This window comes from Lepidochelys kempii, chromosome 9, assembly GCF_965140265.1.
Source record: "Lepidochelys kempii isolate rLepKem1 chromosome 9, rLepKem1.hap2, whole genome shotgun sequence".
Lineage (NCBI taxonomy): Eukaryota > Metazoa > Chordata > Testudines > Cheloniidae > Lepidochelys > Lepidochelys kempii.
The window spans coordinates 87,480,655-87,504,417 of NC_133264.1; the positions used below are offsets into that span (position 1 = coordinate 87,480,655).

Here is a 23,763-nt window from a genome sequence, read left to right on the forward strand (position 1 = left end):
ATTTCTCTCTTTTAGAGGATGAATTTGGTTTTTACAACATGATTCTTTGTCTTCTTTTCATAGGCATTTCCTATTTAAACATGGATCTGGTTCTTCAGCTATCTTCAGTGCAGCCAGTCAGAACTATCCTTTAACATCCAATACCGTTTACTCTCCACCTCCTAGGCCACTTCCTAGAAGTACATTTTCTAGACCTGCCTTCACTTTTAACAAACCTCACAGGTGCTGCAACTGGAAGTGCACTGCTTTGAGTGCTACAGCTATTACAGTTACTCTGGCACTGTTGCTAGCCTATGTTATTGGTAAGCTTTTTGTTTCCTTTCTTTACCCTTTCTGTTCAATTACCATACTTGTTTTCAACGTAATATAAATATCATGTTTTACTAATAACATTTGCAGGGGAGTGCTTCATAAATCCCAGAGAGCAAAATACAACCTAGGCCAGAGATTGAAAATAAGATGGAATTCTAATCAACTCATATTCTGTTAACCACAAATACTACCTATTAAAAACAAGAAATATTATTCAAGACAACATGTTTACACTAGTTGAGGACTCCCACTGGTTTTAATTGCTGTCGTTGACCATTTTCCCTTAAATTAAAAGTTGGTCTGATTTTCACACTGAGTTATAACATTTGCTGCTACTTCTATTCCTTTTAATAATGTTGATAAATAACTTCCAGTCAGATTTTGCTTTGCTAGCAACATTTAGTTTCTGTGATGTGATCACAAATTAGAACACTGATATTGTCTCCTTAATCTCAGTTTCTTTGACTAGATTTGCAGCTATCTTTAAATATACTTAATATTTGTGCCATATTTTCTTTATAAGATATATTTTGCTATTGCTATATTGAATTTATGTTTGATTAAAAAAAATGTTGTACAGATTGAAATGCACTCTTAATTCATTTCAGGCTCATTTTTGCTTAGTAAATAACTCTGCAGTTTTGTTATTACAGTGCACTGACAGAATTAATCAAAATGGCTAAACTCTCCTTACTTCCTTTCGGAAGAAGAATATTGTAGGTGGGCTTGGAGTCACTGTGATTAAAAATCATACTCAGCTGACAGCAAATCTTATTGACTTTCTAGATGACATTTTAGTTTCATTGAACATTAGTCTCCACATTTGGATGGTTTTGTAGTCTAAAATTTGAGTTTTATAAAATATATGTTTGTCTTGAATTCTAAAACATATGACTGTAATATTCTTCAAACAAATAGAATTGTTTTGTAGATTTGTGTACACACTCACACACACGCATACTCTATTATTTCCTAGTTTATATAGTGATCACTTCATAAGCAAGCAAAAGTTGAATATCCAATACATATTTGTGCCTTGAGTATGAATACTAAAAATGGGGTCATCTGAAAGAGAGGGCACCACTTAGCAAAAAAGTATTCAGAGGTGTTTAGATATACCAGATATCTGCAATACCACCAAGCGTGTAGCGTCTACCTATAGTTTTGCATAGTCATTGGACATACACCCTTCAGAATCAATAATTACAGGAACTATATTGCAGTACTAGAAGATACAGATTGGCATTATCTCTTAAAGTGCTACCATGCAAAAAAAATCAAGTGACTTAGCCCTGGTCTACACTACAAAATTAGGTTGACATAATGCAGCTTATAGAAAAGGAATACTTGTGGCACCTTAGAGACTAACCAATTTATTTGAGCATAAGCTTTCATGAGCTACAGCTCACTTCATCATAGTATGCATCCGATGAAGTGAGCTGTAGCTCATGAAAGCTTATGCTCAAATAAATGTGTTAGTCTCTAAGGTGCCACAAATACTCCTTTTCTTTTTGCGAATACAGACTAACACGGCTGTTACTCTGAAACCTGTCAAATGCAGCTTATGTCAGCCTAACTATGTCAGTGTACATATTACAGCCTTGCTCCTGCCAATCTGAGTGCCCTACTACACTGACATAATAACTTCACCTCCACAAGATGGGTAGGGCTCATATCAGTGTAGTTAGGGTAATGCAGTGTCCCTGTAGACACTGTATTACTTATATCTGCTGTTGGCTGCCATTCTTGTCAATTTCAGGGCTTTCTTGTCAGTGAAACTGACAAGAAAGCACTCCTCACTCCCAGCGGGGCTGCTGGCGCTGCCCAGCTCTCCACTTGGAGCTGGACTGCCCCTCGGGTCCCAGCTCCCCGCTCCAAGCCAGGCTGCTGCCCAGACTCCCCACAAGGTGCCCAGCTGCACCAAGGCTCATGGCTCCCCACTCCCCTCTGGGAATCCAGGCAGCTGCCCCACTCCCAGCAGAGAGCAGAGAGGTGAGAGCCGGGCGGCTTCCCAGCGCTGAGTGGGATGGCGAGAACCCGGATGGCTGCTCTGCTCCCAGTGAAGATCAGGGAACAGAGGTTGGGGGCAGCCAGCGGGGCAGCCAGGCTCCTGGTGGGGAGCTGCAAGCAGACCTGAGAGCGTGGGCTCTCAGCTCCTCACACTGCCCCTCTTAGCTCGATGGAAGCGCTCCCGTTGAGGACATGCACCATCGACCGAAAGAGGATAGTGTGACATGAACCACGGCTCCAGTAATTACTGCAGCGGCTATGAGTCTACCTAATACAGGTCAACTTAAGTTTTTAGTGTAAACATGCCCTCAGGGGTTACGGGATTAGAAACCTTTTTGCTTCTTGTCTGTATTTCAAATTTGGTCTAAGTTAATAATGACAAAGTCATTAACGTTTGGTTGGTGCTCAGTGACCTATGTGATGAGTTTGTTTTCAGTGCTGTTTCTAGCAAACAGATTCCATTTTACAAAAGCTCTATCACCAGTGATATTGTCTTTGTCAATCTCTGCATCAAATTCTTCCAGTGAAGGGACACAGAGGCTGAACTGCCCTCTCATATATACCTAAAAGGGGTACGTTAGTGGGACAATGTGGTTTGCATTGCTGTTGTTTTGCCTTGTACTGTTTCGTATGAACAGTAGCTGTTTTGTGACTAAATAGTGGACTTCAGTTTCCAGTATCAAAAAATATATCCCAAGAATTCTTTTTGTGTCTTTTCCCTCATTTTTGTTGTTTTTTGCATTTGATTGATTAAATATTTTCAATTAAAAATGTAAGTAATATATTTTTCTTACTGGACCCTGAGAAAGATGAAAAACATCACATTGGTGTATAGAGTGAGAGCATACATGGTAATTAAAACAATGCTGCCATGTAAGTTTGATATTGATGAACATCTTGCTTTGTTCTGCAATGCTAATTTTGTCTCAGAACATTGAAGAGCCCCAGATCCCCAGAGAGGAGCCTACCTTCAACACAAACACTGTTTTTACAGTTTTACAAAATAATGTTTTGAATATAAAACCTGTCTGTATAATAATAATATCAGGGAGTATATTCTAAAGATGTGCCAGAAACTTCACTGCTGTTGAATCTATTGAAAAGATATGGAAAACCCATGTTTATGAAAAATAAAATGTTACTTAGAATTTTCAAAGTGTATTATGGGATTTGGGTCCCCGAATCCAATTGAATTTCAAAGTGATTTGGGTGCCTTACTCCCTTAAGTGTCATTGAAAATCCTACACATTGATGTTTTCCACTTGGTGTTTTTCACTCTGTGAAAAACTGTCTTTCCACCAAACACAAAACTCTCTAAGTTATTTTATGCCACCACTACCTGAACCCTATCTTGCTCTTTCGTATTTGGCTGAGTGGAGTGTCCTGCTGCAGCTATCTGGCCAGCGTCTCCCAAGGCAGAGGTGTATCATAACTAAACAGCCATTGGAACTGCTTTCAGTTTTCCAGTTGAAAATTACATGTACAAGACTCATTTATATGTATTGGAGTGAGCAGTAGCCTAACATCTTGTATGCACAAAGCTTGAATAAGTGTTTTTTGTGTGGAAAACTTAAGTGGGAGTTGGCACAATCACTGTTCCAGCCTGAGAATAATATATACAAATAGGGATCATGATCCAGAGGCAAGACGCAAAAGCGTGGCCGGAGGAGGCATAGAAAAGAGACTAAAATGGCTAATGGCTGCTAGGACCCAGAAGGAGCAAGCTAAGGAGAAGGAAGGAGGAGTAGTTCTTCCTCCTTTCTCCTGTTTCTGCCTCCCCATTGCTGCTGCAGTTTGTCACTCTTCAAACCCTCCCTGCCAGCTTTTAAAAATAATGAGGTGTCTCCTTCTCACAGCTTCTCACTATCTTTAAGCAGTGCTTCCCTGAAGCAGAGAACACTGCAAGTGTATTGATAGGAAGAGGAGGAAAGGATACACAGTACCTTCCCTAACTGTCCCTCAACTCCCTTACTCAGCAACACACAGCATCAGTTCCCACTCAGAAGAAGACACCCCCATCCAGCATGCACCATCAGCCCTCAACCAAAACCAGCAGTGTTATCTTCTTGTGATCCCAGGTCCCCCATCCCACAATATATGTCTCTCAAGAAGCTCTGTTTAACAAATGCAGCCGAATTCTGTATTAACCAAAGTTTCTGACACCTGATTCAATATGTAGCCCCATTAATTGCTCATTGAAGTAATCTAGCCACAGGTGACAAAGACCACAGTAATCTAAACAGGTGACAAAGACCTAGATGCTATTAACAACAGAAGGAAAGTTTTGACTTTCTACTCTAATGCCGATGGGAAAGTGGGCTTGGCCTCTGCGGTATGTGATGATTTAAAAGCAGATGAGTGTGTAATAAGCTGCCCCTATTGTGAACTTGTGTAACAATTGGAGGGTAGATTTTCTTTCAACTTCATCTGGTTGCTTTCCTTATCCCACCAATACCATCTCACTTCATCCCTCATCCTGCCACTGGGCAAAGTGCCTAACCACCTTTACTGGAGATTAGAGCTGGATACCATCAGCACACTGATAGTACCATAAGTCCTGCCTCCTTATTAGCCTTTCTAATGTACTGAACAAAGGGTGGGATAAGCCCCACAGAACCCCACGAGTGCCTTAAATGCACATAGGGTGACCAGCAAGTGTGAAAAATCGGGATGGGGGTGGGGGGCAATAGGCGCCTATAGAAGAAAATGCCCCAAATATCGGGACTGTCCCTGTAAAATAGGGACATCTGGTCACCCTAAGGGCACATCTTATTTATCTTAATCCTCCCAGCAATGTCTGTGATAGAACATTGCCTTCTAGTTGTGTGAGAAATATGTATTTCTTTAATAGATATTAAATATTCTGTAGGAAGGATAGTAGAGAATAAATTATCTTTAAATGTAAATTTAATGTACATTTTCTATTGTAAAACACACCTTCATTAAATTTTTCAACTAGAAAATGTGTGTGTTAAATTGGGTAATTTCCCAAGATCCATCTTTCTTTTTGTTTATCCAGGAAAGTGTTTCAGTTCTAAAAGTTCTGTAGTAAATTCAGATACTTGTTAATTGGGGTATTCAGATTTAATATTCACCATGCCCATATCTGGCAGATTAAATATCTAAATATGTTCAGAGTCTATTCTTATGAGTCAGGTTCCTTAATTCTTTTCCTTTGTTAGGGATGAATAATAGCATATAAACTATTTTGAAAGTTCACTCGTTCACTAGGGTTTCATATTTGCATATCTTTTCATGCCAAGAGTTTAAATGTTCATGTTTTAAATAAGAGTAGGTGAATGTATGAAAAGATTTTGTAATCATACTCTGTGCAATAATCTACAATTAAAATTCACTCTGCAAATCTTTTCCTTTCACTCACTGTGATTCACTTTGGGTTGAATCCTTCAATCCTTACTCAAGGGAAGTTCTGTTAAAGTCTGGGGAAGTTTTGCCTGAGTAAGAACTACTTGCTTGGGTCCAAACTGTGTAGTGGTATCATTAAACTATGCATACAGAACCTGTTCCTACTCCCATTGACTTCAGTGTTGCAGGATCAAATTCATACTAGAGAGAGCACTGATCTGGGACTCAGGAGACCTGGATTCTATTTCTAGCACAGACATCCTGGGTGACCTTGATCAAGTTACTTTATCTCCCTGCGCTTCAGTTTCCCCATCTGTAAAATGAGGATAATGAGACTGGCCTTCTTCTTAAAGAACTTTGAGATGTACTGATTAAAAGTGCTATGTAAGCGCTAGGTGGTGGTGTTGTTATTGTTTTATTACGACTACTACTATTATGAAGGATAAGGGGAAACTTGCAAATGACAAAATCAAATTGTCCATCTATTGTAATAAAATACCTGTTGCCATGTGGGAAGCTGTGACTTCAGGCCAAATGAGTGTAGATACTTTGTTAATATGTAAGCCTGGTCTGATGCATATCATTCAGCAACTCAGTGTGCTGTTGAAACTGTTTTTCCTGTTGTTAAACCTAAAAGCTATATATCACAATTTAAGATGGACCCAAATCTAAGCCCCAGATCAGAACACCCCCCATTCATAGTGGGTGTTGGAAATCCAAACCTGATTCCAGTTCCAGATTTTGCAATTATATTTGTAATTAGCCAAGCCAAAAATTTGGAAATCCAAACCTGATTCCAGCTCCAAATTTTGCAATTATATTTGTAATTAGCCAAGCCAAAAATTTGAATAAACATGGGGAAATAGTTTTACTTTGTGACATGTTAGAAGTAGTCCTGATGGGCTTGGTTAGTGGATATAATACAGATAAGGCAGAGCTGTAACTAGGCATTTTAGCACCCGGGGTGAGTAAGCATATTTGCGCCCCTACTGGTTTTTTTTTTAGATGATCTAAATTAGGATATTATAGAGTAATGAAAGTGCATTTATTTTTGCATATTTTCCATCACCCCACAGTGAGCCTGTAGCTGGAATAAACAGCCACCTCTCTCAATGACACATCGGAAAATAAAAGGGACTCAAGAGTAAACAAAGAATGAATTTACCAGGGAGGTGCATTATCTAGCAATTGAATTACCAACATAGCATCTGACGCCATATAAGCAGAAGTCACCCTTTCTCTGGCCTTTTATATGAGGGAGACAGCCATTTTGCAGGGGATGGGGGGTGTAAGATTTCTGTTTTTTATCTTTTTGCATTGTGATTTTATTTTTCTAAGAAGAATATTGATTATTGTTTGCTTCCTGGTACAATATTATGGTTGGCTTATACCTGTTAATTTTTCCTGCAGAATCCTGCGAAGCATATTGTGATAATACCCCATAAAGGGGAAGGATTATATTAGCATGGCTTGTTTGTATAAGGCCAGTGTGGGAAGTATCATTCAGTGGGGGAAGCTATGTTGTGACAGCTGATAAGAGGCATGATGCATGCTGCATCTTGGCAGGGGGTTAGACTAGATGACTCTTGCGGTCCCTTCTAACTGTATGGCTCTGTGACATTTGACTTCTGGCCAGGCGTGGCCACTCACACTTAAGTGTGGAGACAGAAGAAAGTATATGGCTGTGATTGTGAAATCAGATTATGGTGTGCTTCAGTGTGAGATAATGCCAATGTCATGTTTGTAATGGCTAGATGGACTTATCACCAAGTTCTCGTAGAGAAGGGTGGCTTGGTCTCATAGAGAAAGGTATCAGGAACAGACTGACTAGGTCACAGCGCAGAATGCTACCAGGACAGATCACAGTAGACATGCTTCTTTGTCAGTGTATATCTCACCAGCAGCCTCACTCCAGATTGGCACCCAGTGCAGATTTCCATATTGGTCTCTGCACCTGTACAGTAAATGGCCTGTATTTTTATGTCTGGGCACAACTGAAAATTGTCCCTAGTCCAAAATTAGAGGCCTTTTAAGAGAAAAGCCAAGGTGTGTTCAGCATCCTGGGCCAGTTGGCCCTGACAGAGTCAATTCCCTGATATGTCAGTGGAGAATTATAACTGTGGATCAGAGGGAGGTTCCTTATTTTGTTCTCTGTAATACCAATTGAATCAGGGTGGGGCAGCAACAAGTAAGGGTGGGTTACAGTAACTAAGTTACTAAGCAATGAGCATGCTTAGTAGAAGCCAAGCAACACTCAGCTCCATGCATGACTGTTGCCCCGCCAAGATCCTAGTGTTTGGGATACTGTTCCGGATGGGGTAATTGGGCCTGTGATTGGGGGGGAGGGGAAGAGGAATGCTGAGCACCCTGGGCTCTGGTCGGATGCTGCTGGGCCCAATCCTGCAGGGGAGTTGGGGCTGACACCACTGGGCCCAATCCTGTGCACCGCCCCTTTTTGCACCTCTGGTCGCTCTGCCCCCTGGGTGGTTTCCCCACTCACCCTGCCCTCATTATGGCCTGGAGATAAGGAGCTAAAGGTGAATGATAAGTGCAGTCACATCAACTTGCTTTAGCACATGGAAGTCATCAGCACATAAGTATGGTTCAATATCTTGAGTGTGTTTTGCTGTCTTTATCTCTGGCTCTGTATTGTTATAGATTATATTAAAATGCATTACGATTCTGTAGTGTTGTCTCTAAATACTCTGTTTTTATGATGCAGCATCTGTTGCTTAGATGAGTCTTATCATAAAACTAAGAAGTCAAGCAATAATCAGCAATTGTGGAGGAAATTCAAATCAGATGTTAAAAATAGGGTGACACAAATCTTACAAAATAATTTTTATTAGTATAAGAACATATAGTATTAGTTTCTGTAGTTTTCCACTAAATCATTGTTTTCTTAAAGTATGATACAATAGTTTGTTCTTAGTTGATGATTTGACTGTTTAACTAGGTGTCATTGGACTTGACCAAAGAACAATCATTGGTTCATAGCACTTTGCTTTCATAATGCCTGAGCCTTTTATCAGCATATTATCTGAACGTGCAAAGTCACTGGGCTTAGTTTTCAAAGGTGCTGAACCCATGTGGTTCCAGTTACTTCAGTGGGTGCTGCAAGTGCTCAGCGCCTCTGCAAATCAGACCCATTGTCCCCCAATGTAAGATATATCACTTATTTCAGACACATTTACAACTCTCCCATGAAAAATAAATTTGATGTTATCCCATTATTTATTATTTGAAGTAGCAGACATCAGAGATGGGTGTTGGATCATAACAATATTATAGAAAATGTTGCACAAGTTCAAACACTTTGCTATTTTCCATTGTATCCTGTCCTTTATTTCAGTCCCTTCTCGCACACTGGAAAGGGCAGTATTGCAAGTTTGGGTCTTAGCAGGTTGTAAGGTTGGGCCATGTTTTGAGAAACATCTACCTCAATAACATGTTGATCTATAATATCAATTGTGTAGCTTTCTACACCATTCAGAAAGCTCAGAAAATACAGTAGAATATACATTGTTAAACTCTTCAGATTGGGACACAGCTGTGCAACCTTAAATCACATTAGTGAATGCTTCAGTGGGATTACTGGGGTCCAGAAATGCTTATCTAGGTGAGTAAAGGTTTCACAACAGGATGTCTTAGTTTCTATTCTGTATGATTCCGGGTCTGACTAATAGATACTAGCAGAGGCTTGTCTTAGAAATTTTGGACATTTCCAGTATAGTCACAAATCCTTGGTTCTACTGAAAGAAAGAGTTGACAAAGGCCAATCAATCATACTGATTGTGCTGTTTGCCAAGATTGTTTATGTGTCTGTCCCTAACTCTAACAGAGGTTTCAGTTTGAAATGTGAAACCAGGTTAGTCCTTATATGACTGAATATAAGAAATGATCCCTCTTTTTAATTGTCCCAAGGTTTTTATTCCTGAAGTATAAAAATGTGTTACTTGTAGAGAGGAAAATGCTTAAGAGTCAAGAGGGACATAATAGCCACGCGGTACAAATCTTTCATTTCAGGAAAGGTTACCAGACCAGAAACCAGTATCCCTTTCTTCACCTTGATAAATCATAACCAAATGAAGAATGTAGCAGTTGTAAGGCACAGAATCTCATAACTTGGTCATAGCACATTACTAGCATATTACTTAGAAGATCTAATGATTTTAATGGAGGATAAGCTGTCCTCCTCCAAACAGTGCAGCTTTGGGCCTGATTCTCATTTACACTGAAGCCACTTTACATCACTGGCAGTGTATGAATTACATTTATACTCACTTTGTCTCCTTTATACTGACAAAGTAGTGTAAAGAGCCTTAGGACAACTGAAAATCAGGCTTGTAATTTTAACTTTCATCTGAACTCTATCACGGATCCACGGGATCTGTGCTATGTTCCAGTTTTTGAACAGTCTCTTGGAGGAACCCCTTTAATGTGCCAGATTTCCCAAGTGTCTCACTGCTCCTTCTGGGCAGGCCCCGCAGCCTTAACTGCCTCCTAGACTGAGCTATTGGGCTCCAGCACGCCTGCTTCACACCGTGAGCTCTGCTCAGTGAGTCCAATTTAAAGAATTGACTTGTACACTCTTCAGGGACTAATCACGTCAGCCAGTATTTGTAGCAAAACCCCACACAGTGTTTTTCAAAACAAAGTAGAATTTATTACTCAAGTGGTACACAGCACTGAAAGTCCCTAGGTCATGTCAAGGTTCCTTCCCCACTCTGAACTCTAGGGTACAAATGTGGGGACCTGCATGAAAACCTCTTAAGCTTACTTTTACCAGCTTATGTTAAAACTTCCCCAAGGTGCAAACTATTTTACCCTTTGCCCTTGGACTTCCACTGCCACCACCAAACTTTATCTGGGTTCCCGAGAAAACGTAGTTTGGAAACGTCTTTCCCCCCAAAATCCTCCCAACTCTTGCACCCCACTTCCTGGGGAAGGTTTGGTAAAAATCCTCACCAATTTGCATAGGTGACCACAGACCCAAACCCTTGGATCTTAGAACAATGAAAAAGCATTCAGTTTTCTTACAAGAAGACTTTTAATAGAAGTAAAAAGGAATCACCTCTGTAAAATCAGGATGGTAAATACCTTACAGGGTAATTAGATTCAAAACATAGAGAATCCTTCTAGGCAAAACCTTAAGTTACAAAAAAGACACAGAGACAGGAATATTCATTCTATTCAGCACAGCTATTTTCTCAGCCATTTAAAGAAATCATAATCTACCGCATCTCTAGCTAGATTACTTACTAAGTTCTAAGACTCCATTCCTGTTCTGTCCCCAGCAAAAGCATCACACAGACAGACACAGACCCTTTGTTTCTCTCCCTCCTCCCAGCTTTTGAAAGTATCTTGTCTCCTCATTGGTCATTTTGGTCAGGTGCCAGCGAGGTTACCTTTAGCTTCTTAACCCTTTACAGGTGAGAGGATTTTTCCTCTGGCCAGGAGGGATTTCAAAGGGGTTTACCTGTCCCTTTATATTTATGACAGGTCAGCACAGAGAAATAATGGTCAAGCCACAGTTTACCAACCAAGCTGTAGTGAACTCCATTTTTTGGCTCTGTCTCTCTCTGATTTCCTTCCTTAGTCAGTTCTCAGGTGAAAGAGCTCAGCTTCTTTCAGAGCCTCTAGTGAAGACCCGCTAAATTGACAACAGACATCGACCCTGGTATTCCAGGTCTCTGAAAAGAGTAAGGTAAGTCAACCGGAGAGCGTCTCCTGTTGACTCAGCGCAGTGAAGACACGGGGGTAAATCAACCTAAGCTACGTCGACTTCCACTACGTTATTCACGTAGTTGGTGTAGTGTAACTTAGGTTGACCTTCACTCTGTCCTTTGTTTCCAAGCAGGGCCATGCTGAGTTTACAACACCCCTGGCCGGAGCTTCCCACTGAGTGTGAATAACATGAGTCATTAGAGCTTGTATTGTCGACCTGGGTCAGTTTCAGCCAGTCCCTTAATAACTCTATTCATTCCATCCAAACAGGGAGGTGACACATGCACTTACAGCTTTTAGCATAGCCTGAGAGCAAAATTAATCTTCTTCCCCACACTGGCTAGCAATGCAAAGTATAGGCGGAAACTGAAGATTCATAAAACTATTTCAGAAAATTCCCATATCATCACAAACACCAATGCAAATCATGACTTTACAGCATGGATGAAATCCAACATTGTAAACAGGACCAGTATGCAATCGCAGAAAATACTTTTCAAGTAGCTGGAGATTGTCTGAGGAGGGGCAGAAACAATGGTCAGCTGATGAAGTCCATTCCGTCAAAGCTACTGTAATTCCTAGACCTGATAGAGGAAGCTCTAATAAGATTTTCTAAAATAAATGGAAATAGCATGGAAAGCAAAGCAAAAGGCATTTTGTGCAGGTCGGTGATTTGGAGAGACTACACATTTGTGGGATTTTGTCCCCTAAAATTCGTCATGTAGGTTAGATAAGCTTATTGCAAAGGGCTTTTTTTGTTTTGTTTTTTTGGTCATCTCTTCGCTGTTGAGTCTATTTTGCATTTGAGCCAAACCATACGTTTCATATACTGCCAGACTTGCAGCACAAAAGTTGACAAGCTGTGCTTACACAGAAGGTAGATACAAATAAATTAAATTAGATCATTGGCTTTATAAGGAGAAAGTGTGGAATAATCCAGTTTATAAAATGAAATCTGAAAATCCCGCTTTTGTATATTTCTGAGTCTTTGCCTGAGTATGCTGCAAACTTACAAGACATGAGTTACTTATCTAGAAATGTCAATTTCCTCTTGATTAAAAGTTGAGCAAAATAGGTCATTCCAATTCTTTATTTGCAGATGAAGGGCCAGAGCCTTGGCCCTGGCTGTTTGGAGTTACCTCATTGGTGCAAAACAGCCAGAAAGTTACCCTAAAGGGGCAACCAAGGTTTCCCTGTGATGGAGATGCCAGAGAGCCAGCATTGCCACTGCTCCCTGGCTTCATGTAGGTGGCGTGCTGGGGACAAGGCAGAGTGTGCAGTGCTCCACTGTATCGTCAGCCAGCACAGCAGTCCTATGGGATCAAATGCAGCTGACAAAATCTCGAGCAGCCATAATTGGGTCCAGATTGAGGGAGTAGAAAGCAAGCTTAGATCCACCTTTGCCACACAGCATCCTACACTCTCGTCAGCTCTGCTGACTGTAAACTCTGTCAAACTTTTAGTATCTGGATCAAGGTCTTTAATTTAACCATATATTGTATTATTGTAAAAAAATATATTTACATTTATCTTTTGCAAGGAGGATCTCAAATTTTAGAATGACTTAAACATGTGATATATAAATGCAATAGAATTGCAATTTGTACTTTAACATCTGGCATCTGTGGTGTACCCCAAAACATTAGATAAAGAGAGGATCACATTTTTACCTCAAATGTGTTTCCTGCCTCCAAATCACCTCTGTAGGAGCTATGTATAAGTCTTTGAGGGCAGAATGTAGTCATACAGTGACAAAGCTACATAATAAAATAATAGTGGAGGACTGGATAAATTGGGGTTTGGGTACATCAAGAAAAGATATGTTTTCAGATTAGATCTGTAATAAGGTAAAAAGTCAAGGAGACAGAGAAATCAGGCTGGTTGTTCCAGAGAGCAAGAGAGAAACACAAGAAGGTGCTTGCATTAACAGCAATGAGAATGTGCAGAGAGGAAGCTAGTATTGTGCTGGCAAATGAGAAAGGAGAGTGCTTCAAATGGTAACATCCTTTGCTGTGTTTTAATAAAATCAAGTACACATTTCCTGCATGGAGCTTCATGGTCTTCCAGAGATTTTTGAAAGAGATTTAAAAGCAAACTTTCTTGACTCCTATTTGGTAAAATTTATGTATATTTAAAATAAAATGTAGTTTTTATCATGCATACTGCACCTCTTTTATAGGTCAAACTGAAATGTAGAAATTATATTTAACTGAGAAAAGAAAAATATTAGTGTGATGAAAAATATTAATGAAAATGATAAATAAATATGTGCTACTTCCTTTAGTGAGCTCCTGAAATAGTCTTCTCCAAGACTTAATGGCTTCCAGTGCTGTATGTAATCTGGTTATTACCAGAGTAATACTGTACCTAGATTTGAAGGTAATTTGTCAAAGAGCTATAGTTCACATACACGAACTTGATGGTTAATATAATGAAAATTGAATTTATTTTAAGATTGCAAGATAACCAGTTTCTGTAATGATAGAAGCCATTTAATTTAATTCAAGCAGAACTTATTTTCTGTTCAAACATCCAGCCTTATACATTGTTCAACGTGAAACCTACCTAGTGGTATCACATGTAATTTCCCATAGGCTACAAGTAGGAGTCCAAGGCTGGCAAAGGCCATCATCTCTATAATGCAGTTAGTATTTTTCAGGAAGGAAACAGACTGTCAAACATACAAACAGTTCAGCTAGCTTGCCAAGCTTTGGCACGTACTTCAGAAACTACAGTACTTCCCCAGCCAGAAGGGAAGACAAAGCAAACTAGGTTAATTGGTGAGAATGGCTGACAAAATGCATAATGCAGCCAATCTAAAAAAGAAGTGGAACAAGGAAAAACATACATTGCACATTCAGCCCCCTGCCTTGTGACATACACCATATAGCAGCGTATAACATGGACATGCAATTCATGAATATAGACCTGCTACAGAACCTCACGTCATATTTATTTGTATATATTATTATAATTAATTGCCAACTCTTCGTTAATATATAATAGAACCCACAGCTCTTGGTAGGATCAGGGCCCCATTATGCTGCATGCTACAGAAACACAGAGGTACAGCAAACATGGTGATCCCTGCTGCTTCCATTGTATGTACTAGTGAACCATGTTGGGTTAATACATTCCAAGGCCAGAACACAGGGTATGGTTAGTATCAATGAGGTCTTCTAGACCATAAGATGCAAATTATTATTATTCTATAGATATGTATACTGATTACATATTTTTGAGATGTAGAGCCAGATGCTGATCTCTGTTACACCAGTATAAATCCAGAGTAAGTCCATTGAGGCCAATGAACTTATTCTGAATTTACGTTAATGTAAATGAGAAGTGAATAATTTTCGCAATTACACACTGAGATCAGAATCTAGCCCATAAATCAGATAAGTTTTCTTGCCCTGTCAGGGAAATGAAATGAGAATTTGGGGCATCATGTTTGCTGTGGATATATGGATGGTGAGTCTTAAAAACATGGTGCAGGGATTTATAATACTTGTGCAGTTAGTATAAACTACTGTACCTCACATTTTATTAGCTGTGCAGTATTCTTGTAGCCTTGCTGGCCACATAATTATTGTTAATCTTGCCTTTCAACAAAGTTTATGGACGTTTCCCACTTTTCATCTTCTTGATGAGTCATAGAGCACTGTCTCTCTCACGTTAGCTGCAGTTATGGCAAGGTGAAATCTAATTTGTGTAGCTTCCTAATAGATACAGAATAATATTAAGTACATTTCCTTTATCACTTGTCACATAGAATATCAGGGTTGGAAGGGACCTCAGGAGGTCATCTAGTCCAACTCCCTGCTCAAAGCAGGACCCATCCTCAATTTTTTTTTGCCCAGATCCCTAACTGGCCCCCTCAAGGATTGAACTCACAACCCTGGGTTTAAGTAGGCCAATGCTCAAACTACTGAGCTATCCCTCCCCCCATCCATCACATCAGAAACATCAACAATGTCATTTATATACAGTCCAGGGGTGCACCATCCCACAGGGAGCAATGGAAATGACTGTGACAGAGAGGGTGCTTGCCTGCTAACTGCCCTTTTGTGGGGTACAGTTTGTTTCCCCTGTAGGTCAGTCCCATTCTACTATGGCTGTGCTCCCCCACCTTTTCACACTCACTTTGGGGTGTGCCTCCTGGGAATTAGGAAGGAAGACGTCCCTGCTCTCCCTTGGCTCCAGGACTAATTGTGCCTGACCTTTTTGTGGGACGTGTGGGAATCGGGGAGGTGTGCACACACACACACTCATGGTCATGTTCAATGATTAGGCAGACACTGGCTGAAAATGATTTGGAACATAACAGGAAGAATATCACTCAGAACTGGGCAGCAAAAGGTGAACAGCTTTACTTTGTGGCACTATATTAATGCAGCAAAGGAGAGAGCTCTTGGTCAGTTGAAACAGATAGCACCTGTCAGAGAGTACCATATTCACACAACCATTAGCCTTTTTATTGCAAGCATTTCCATTAATTGCTGAAGAAATTCATCACCTATCTCATTGGCCTGTGTCCAAAATAAAATGTGGAAATTAAGAAGACATTTAGTTTTAGAGTAAAGTTAGAAACTTGGAATTCCGTTTTTTTCCACACAGAGACAAATGGTACCTGATGTTTGCAGAAACAGGTTTGCTGCATTCTTTCTTAGTCCAATCAAGGGTGCTGTAATTTAGGAATAAATTAATTGGTCTTCATTTTTTTACAGCAGTACATCTATTTGGCTTAACATGGCAATTGCAGCCTGTAGAAGGGCAGCTCTATGAAAACGGACTCAGCAAAGGAAACAGGGCCACGGAGTCCATGGATACCACTTACTCGCCAATCGGAGGGAAAGTGTCTGATAAATCAGAGAAGAAAGGTAGGTGTGAGTATAGGGCAGGGAAGGAGGCTGGGAGTATTGAAACTTTAATGCAATTCGGATTACATATTTGTCACAATTTGAACCTTAATTAAAAAATAGTCAATCTCCTCTGTTATGACTTTAAACCAATCAATGGGTCATATTGTGCCAGTAACTTTTTTGTTCAAGCAGGGCCCCACTACAATCAATGGACAGCACAAGGTTATGCAGAAAGTGATGCCCATGGAACAAAATATGGGCTTTCATTTTTCAAAAGCAGCGATCCGATGAAAGCCAGCTTTGGGACCTTCAATGCCCATAGCTGAGCAGGTCCCCTGTTGGTAACAACCCCCAGTGTGTGGGGTTGAGGGACTTGCTGCTATGCAAATGTTTTGATCATCAAAACCAGTCTTAGGCAGAATGAAGAAATTCAAGCTGTCCACTGGGAAAAAGACCAAGCTTCCACATCTTTCTCTTCTCCAAAACACAGTCTGGGTAGTGAAAAGGAAAAGAAAATGTGACGATTCCACTCTCACTTGCTCACCCTCCCATCTCCCTTCATGTGGAAGGACAGAATTTCTATGCTCTTTTGACCATGGGTGGTAGATAAAATCTTCTTCTCATTATAGTGGCACAGCAGAAGAATGAAATAGAGAGAAGAAGGGGAAGGAGGAGAAATCAAGGAAACTGGGAGAAAAGAAATCAAGATGAAGACAAAGACCAGCCTTTAGGTGGGGAAGAAGGGCAGAATCAAACTGAGGTCTTGTCTACACTGTCCTACTGTTTGGGCTACGGCGATGTTAATAGCACTGTGCACCAAAGGGCTGCGCTGAATTTTCCCCATGTGAATGCTGCGGTGTGAGCCAAAAGGTTCCTAGTTTTCATTAATGTAGTCCTGTTTGAAGAAAACTACATTATGGTGAACTAGGAACCTTTTAGTTCACACCTGTGTCCATGCAGCAGAGTTACGGTACAGCGCTTTGATGCATGCTACTATTCACACCCCTGTAATCCAAACTGTAGGGCAGTGTAAAGATGCTCTCGCAATGATAGGGAATTCTCTGCCTTTTGTACAGATAGAATAAGTGCCACCGTCTCCTAAATATGAAACAAGATAGGCGACTGTTGCAGCAATCCTTACAAAAGGATATTACATTCCAGAACAATAGGCTTACAAATCAATGTGGCCCAACTAGAAAGAGATCATAGAAGAAAAATAAGCAATTGCAGTAACACATGAGGAGGTGACAGTATTGTCATTTCCATCTTTTCTTCAGAATGGATTGATGGTGAATTGCAGCACTGTATTTGTGCCCTGATTCCATGTGGGAAAGGGCCAAGTTACATCATACACCTTGTACTTGACTTTCTTAAATCACTTTATCGGTATACTTCAGATTTAACAAAAGCTTTTCTGAAACATTTGACTTCTCAAAGGGGATTTATAGAAAGGGTTCCCCGCACAAACAAGCTAAATTATGGTATTACCAATCAGTTAGACGTGTGAGATGATTTATGTACGTGTGGGGCCTCTCTGTGGTAGGTCATAACTGTTCTGAGTATCGTGGAACACACTATTCCACAGAAGCTGCAAAGCTTAGAAGTGTGCAGCATCTGCACCGCTTCACAGGAGGGTGCATCAGCTAGCTCCACAGCTCAGTGCTGAGTGGATTTAGACTGTTCTGCCACCACTTCCCCCGCTTCTTGTTTGGGTGGGGCACTGACGGGGAGTATTCCCTACATTCATGGAGACACATGGAAAAAGGCTCCTTGAGCCCAGCTCTACAACTTTTGTCACTCATGGGTGTGCATTCCGGTCTGAATATTTTCCACTTCTCACTTTCATTTCCCATCTTTTATTTAAATAGCCATCAGACACCTTATTCACAATACAGGGCCAAATCCTGCTTGTGCTTGTGCTAGGGAGAGGAGCGGGAAGTTGGCAGCCCCTTACACTTCAGCAGCATAACAGCTTCTCTACTTAGTGCCCATGACTTTGCTAGAATGAGGACCTCCCTTTCAGGCTGTTTGGCACACCAAAGTCCTAAATTAAGAGCCACAGCCAGGGCCTCAGCCAGCAAGCAGGTATAGTGGGAGTGGCAGCATGCATTAACAAGAGAGACACAACCTTCTTCGTAAGAGAGTGGTAAAGTATCCCAGGCTGCCATACCTCCCTCCCGTAGTTCGGATGTATGAGCAGCAGAGCTTGTCCTCCTTAATCTCACACACCTCCAGCAGAAAAGGGTAGTATTTTGTCTGTAGACTTCAATCCTATAGAGATTTCACAGGAATAGCTAAAAACTGCCAGATATTTACAATCTCACAATTTCCCATCCCTGAGTGACATTGTGAGATGGTTTGCCAGCCTTTGAGAACGTATATTTTAATTAATCTTTTAACGAAAATCAAATTTGCAAACTGGCAAAGCAGGCTTCTTTAAGGAGGCATTTTGTAACACACTGACCTATGGCTAGAATTTAACATTTTGCTTTGGAGCAATGTGATTAAAAACCCAGGCATTCGATTGATGCTGGTACTTGGAGATTGTCTGTCTCAGGAATCCATTATAATCAGCATACGGGTACTTTCCTGTGATAATTGGCATCTTGCTGTTCAGATTTTTACTTTCTTGAAGACAGAAGAGACTTGCAATTTAAGAATCGATCTTCTGCTATTATTGTTATGGAACAGTGAAGGATTAAAGCCAATCAGTAAAATTTGGCAGCTATTGCAGAAACTCTAAAATATTAAATAAATAAATTAAAATAATTTAAGAATACATTTTTTTCATAGCCAAAATATATTAAGGTTAAAAAAATGTCACTCAGGACAAATTCAGCAACTAGCATTGACATTTGGAAAGTTTATTTCAGTGCATACTTCTAGAAGAAGCAAGAAACCTTAAGACAATAATTTCTGCATACTTTACACTCAGATACTTACTTACAATTGAATGCCTGCTTGGTTCAAAAGAGCTTAGAAAACAATGCTGAAAGATCAGTGGTTATATGTCTTCCTGTGAAGTAGTAATGATGATTCAATAAGTAAGAAAACATGTGCTTTCTTCAGGCATGAGTAAGGCTACGATTTAGTCATGGAAGTAACGGAATCAGCGACTTCCATGATTTCAGCCTGAGGTGGTCGGGAGCTGCAGAGTACCCCGCCACCCGCTGGGGCAGGGAGCTGCGGGATATCCCCCCTGCCTCTGGCACCACCCGGAGCTCCAAGCCGCCGTGGGTGGTGGGGGACCCTCCCCCGGCTGCCGCGGGCTGCGGGATACCTCCCAGCTGCCGGCCCCAGCGGGAGAACCCCTGGGTGGCAGGGGAACTCCCAGGTGGTGGGGGCCCAGGGAGCTGCTGGTGGCAGGGGAACCCCCAGGGTCCTGGCCGCTACAGGTGGTGGGGGATCCCCCGAAGTTCTGGCTGCCACGGGTGGTAGGGAACCCCCAGAGCTCCCAGCTGCTGTGGCTGGTGGGGAGCCCCCAAGCTCCCAGCTGCCGTGGGCGTTGGGAGCCCCTGGAGCTGCCAGTGGTGGTGAAACCCCTGAGCTCCGGGCCCCAGGAGCTGCGGGCGGCAAGGGTACCCTGCAGCTCTTGGCCCCTGCAGGCGGGGGAGGCACCCCACAGCTAACCACCACCGTGGCCACAGAGGAACCCCCAAGTTCCTGGCTGCCGTGAGCCCCTGGAGCTGCGGGCAGCGGGGGTACCCCGCAGCTCCTGGCTGATACAGGAAGTGGGGGAACCCCATAGCTACCACAGGCAGCTGTAGGTGGCAGGGGTACCCCACAGCCCACAGCTGCTGCAGGTGGCTCCTAGCCCCTGCGCAGCTGCCCCACTTCAAGTGGTGTGGGGATCCGCAGATCCCCATTCTGTCAGGGATATTTTTAGTCAAAGTCACTGACAGGTCACAGCTTCCGTTAATTTTTCTTTTTTGCCTGTGACCTGTCCGGGACCTTTACTAAAAATATCTGTGACAAAATCTTAGCCTTAGGCATGAGGCTTGAAAGCGTTGGATTCTACAATAGCTATTTTGTGCTGTAATGATTAGCTGAGAAATGTAATATTTTGAAGATATGGATACTGCCACTAAATACCATTAACAGACAATGTATTTTATTTCACGTTTGTTGCCACTGTATATGCCAACATGCATTTCTTTCATATATAGTCATATAAAACTAACCGTAATAATATATTTTTGTAAAGGATCCATATATGTGTAATCTAAACTGAGACCTCTTCAGCTGAAAGACAATGAGATCTTTTGAGATGTATTGTTTCAAGACCGTCAGTACTGACACACAACTCAACCAAATCTAGTTACATCAGAAATTTTCTGTGCTTAAATCATAACCTGTGGACATATTTAAACCCATGATACTGTATACCTGCAACAAAGAAATAAGCATTTTGGCTTTGGGGAGAGGTAAGGTAATATTTTTTAAAGACCATCAACTCTGACCAACAATCCCATTAACTTACAAAACAGTATTGTGTCCTTGACCTTATGGTTATTGCTCTAAAACCTTGTAATTGAATCATTTTAAATGATCACATATCAATATCATCAAAACGTTCCTTAGTGCTTTACTTAGCCTAAGGTAACTGCTTGCAAAGAGACATTAAGATATAATCTTTCAAGTCCTTGAAATGGGTGAGAAGTCTTCTTTTATTATACAATAGCCAAAGAGAGACTTATATATGTTTTTCTCCTCATTTGATTCCTGATCACACTAGAAAGTTTGAGTTCATTTTCAAAACTCAAAATTCAAGAATTTGTTTGCTAGAGGAAACTGAAACAAAAATTAGGCTGAACTCCCCCCCACCCCCAAAAAAAAATTGTTGAAGAACCAGTTTGAAATCATTATAATTTAAAGTAACATATTTACTTGTGAATTCTTAGAGAACTCATTCTGTACCCTAAGAATAGGTGCTCTACATTTGGGGGGATACATGTGTTATTCATTCCTTACACAAATAGATCCTACTTCCCATTGTGGTGACTCAGAGCAGCCATAAAGCCAGTAGATCCAGCACTCTGAGAATTTCCCCTGCCTAGCAGATTATGGCTCTGTTCATTCAGAATGTTGTGTACCGCCTACACTTGTCAAAGTCTATGTATGATCTCACCAAGGATCTTTATACTATTAATGTATTCTGGATATAGCTGGCCACAGTTTTACTAGTCCCGTTTTCTTTTTTTAGGAAGCCATTTATAGTATTCCATATGCATTATAAAGGGTGAGATTCCTATTTCATTCTAGTTGTTCATCCTTTCCCCTCATGTTGATGCTTTATTGGGTGAGGTGATACAGAAAAGGAATGGGCTACTGAGTTCAATGCCATGCTGTTAAATCCTTCTAATAACGTAGGACCCTCTCTGCTTCTGCTGACGTATGTGTGAGTTTTGCAATTTTTGCAGTTCACTTTGATGGTTGCAGGATTGGGTCCATGGTTTTGCAACCTGTCAGGATGCTAACTGTTGGCAAGCTAAAAAGAACATAAAGGAGTGATACAAGCCAACAAAGCATGTCAATTCATACTCAGTTTGAAATTGCCTCTTTTGTTCTTCCCCTAATATTTCAGCTCATCAATTCAAGAGGTTATGTACTATGATGTCTGAAAACGTATTGCCTGCATAATTACAAGATGCCAAACATCACTTTAGATATACTGTTTGTCTCTATCCTCCTGCCCTCCTATGTTGTATACATCAACTACAAACCATTACCTTTAGCAACAACAATGTTCTTCTTTATTTTTCAGACTGGATTAGCAATATCATAGTAAATTTGTTAGGAATAGTGATTAGAAGAGATCCAGATTTATACTTCAGCTTTCACTGACCAGTCCTGATAGTCTACTCACTGTCCAATACTGTCCATTTGAATACCTTATATTGTACCTACCAGGCTGTGGTCTGGAATAATTGTCAGAAGGATATACCCGAAGTGTGTTCTGTCAGTGCATATTCAGTTGAAAGGGTTTTGTTTGTGGGCCTAATTTCTGTATGCAAGAACATTCATTTTTCCCAGTTACATAGAGACTCCTCTACAATCATTAAAATCTACTGAAGTTTTCTGGAGAAAAGTACTCTACAGTGCGTAGCTGTAAATCTTGCAAATTAATTCATTTGTGGATTAACTGAATAGTAATTAGCTAATTTCCAACATATTAATACATACTTAATAATTACCTATTATTACCTACCTAGCCTATTATTTTCACTCTTTGTGAATATGACAAATGATTGTTGTTTTTTTTTGTTTCTGGAAAATCAGTGTTTCAGAAAGGACGGGCTATAGACACAGGAGAAGTTGACATTGGAGCACAGGTTATGCAGACCATCCCACCAGGTTTATTCTGGCGTTTTCAGATTACTATCCATCACCCAATATACCTGAAGTTTAACATTTCACTTGCAAAGGACTCTCTGCTGGGAATTTACGGTAGAAGAAACATTCCCCCCACTCATACTCAGGTAATTAATAATAATACCAGCAATTCTATTGTGCTTTACACTTTCAAAGAGCTGTATCGGCATTAATATTTACAATGCTTTTATAAAGGAGGAAGGGAGAGATGTAAATATTAACCTTTTCCCCATCCTTCCTTTCTTCAGCCACACTTACAGATTCTGGGTTCTTCTAAGCAAAAGAACAATGTAGGGGTGTTAGCAGTGCTTATCACCCTAAAGTAAGTGGGGTGGGGACATAATCCTGTTCTCCCTCTGCACCAACCAGCAGAGAGAAGGACATACTGTAAAACGCCTTCTTGATCCACCACTGGGGCAGTATGACGCTGTGCCTATATGTTAAGTAAATCTATATAGCTTCAATCTTGTTCAAAGTTGAGCTCCTAGTATTTAGTTAACTTCCTCTGCACATCCAACAAAGCAAACTGCTCATGTGGTTAATGTAAAAAAGACAAGGCAAAAAGGTATTCTAACTTCTAATAATAATATTATTTCTAAATGTTTACTGTTAGCTAGGACTTTGCAAGAGGAAATCTCGCCACACCGGCAGAACTTGATTCATCACTGTTCATACTGAAATATTATGTAGTATTAATATATTTGGAATATTCAGTTAACATTTCTGAAGTATAATTAAATCATATTTCATCTATGATGTAGCAGGATTACAGTTTATGGGACATATTTCAAATACATGTATTTTATGTCCAAATATATTTAATGCTAGCATTTCCTTAAATTAAATGTTGTTAGTAGATAATTAAGGGATTTGATCTGAGGTGCTGAACACCCACAACGCTGATTGTCTTTAACTGGAGTTGTGACTGAAAATCAGGCCCCTGAATTCCTACAAATATTTAAACTATTTTATATTTCCATTAAACGGGAATTTTTAGAAGGTTTTCATCTTTTCAGATGTACTGAAGGCCTGACCAGCACCTGTTGAAGTCAGCTGGATCTGGTCCTAAAGCTGTCAATGGCTACTCCAATAAATGTTACCAATTTTTCTATAG

At 40.5% G+C, this 23,763-nt stretch overlaps 1 protein-coding gene across 18 annotated transcripts in view; it reads left to right on the forward strand.

Annotated features, from left to right (window-relative positions):
• Positions 1-23,763, forward strand: part of TENM1 (teneurin transmembrane protein 1) — a 1,403,901-nt gene that overhangs the window by 1,183,686 nt on the left and 196,452 nt on the right. For 17 of the 18 annotated variants that reach the window (XM_073361279.1, XM_073361281.1, XM_073361273.1 and 14 more), the window contains 3 exons: positions 64-302; positions 16,143-16,295; positions 22,557-22,756. In XM_073361279.1, coding sequence (XP_073217380.1) covers positions 64-302; positions 16,143-16,295; positions 22,557-22,756 — 592 coding nt within the window. The remainder of the gene's footprint in view (positions 1-63; positions 303-16,142; positions 16,296-22,556; positions 22,757-23,763) is intronic. The other variant, XM_073361280.1, reaches the window with a different exon arrangement.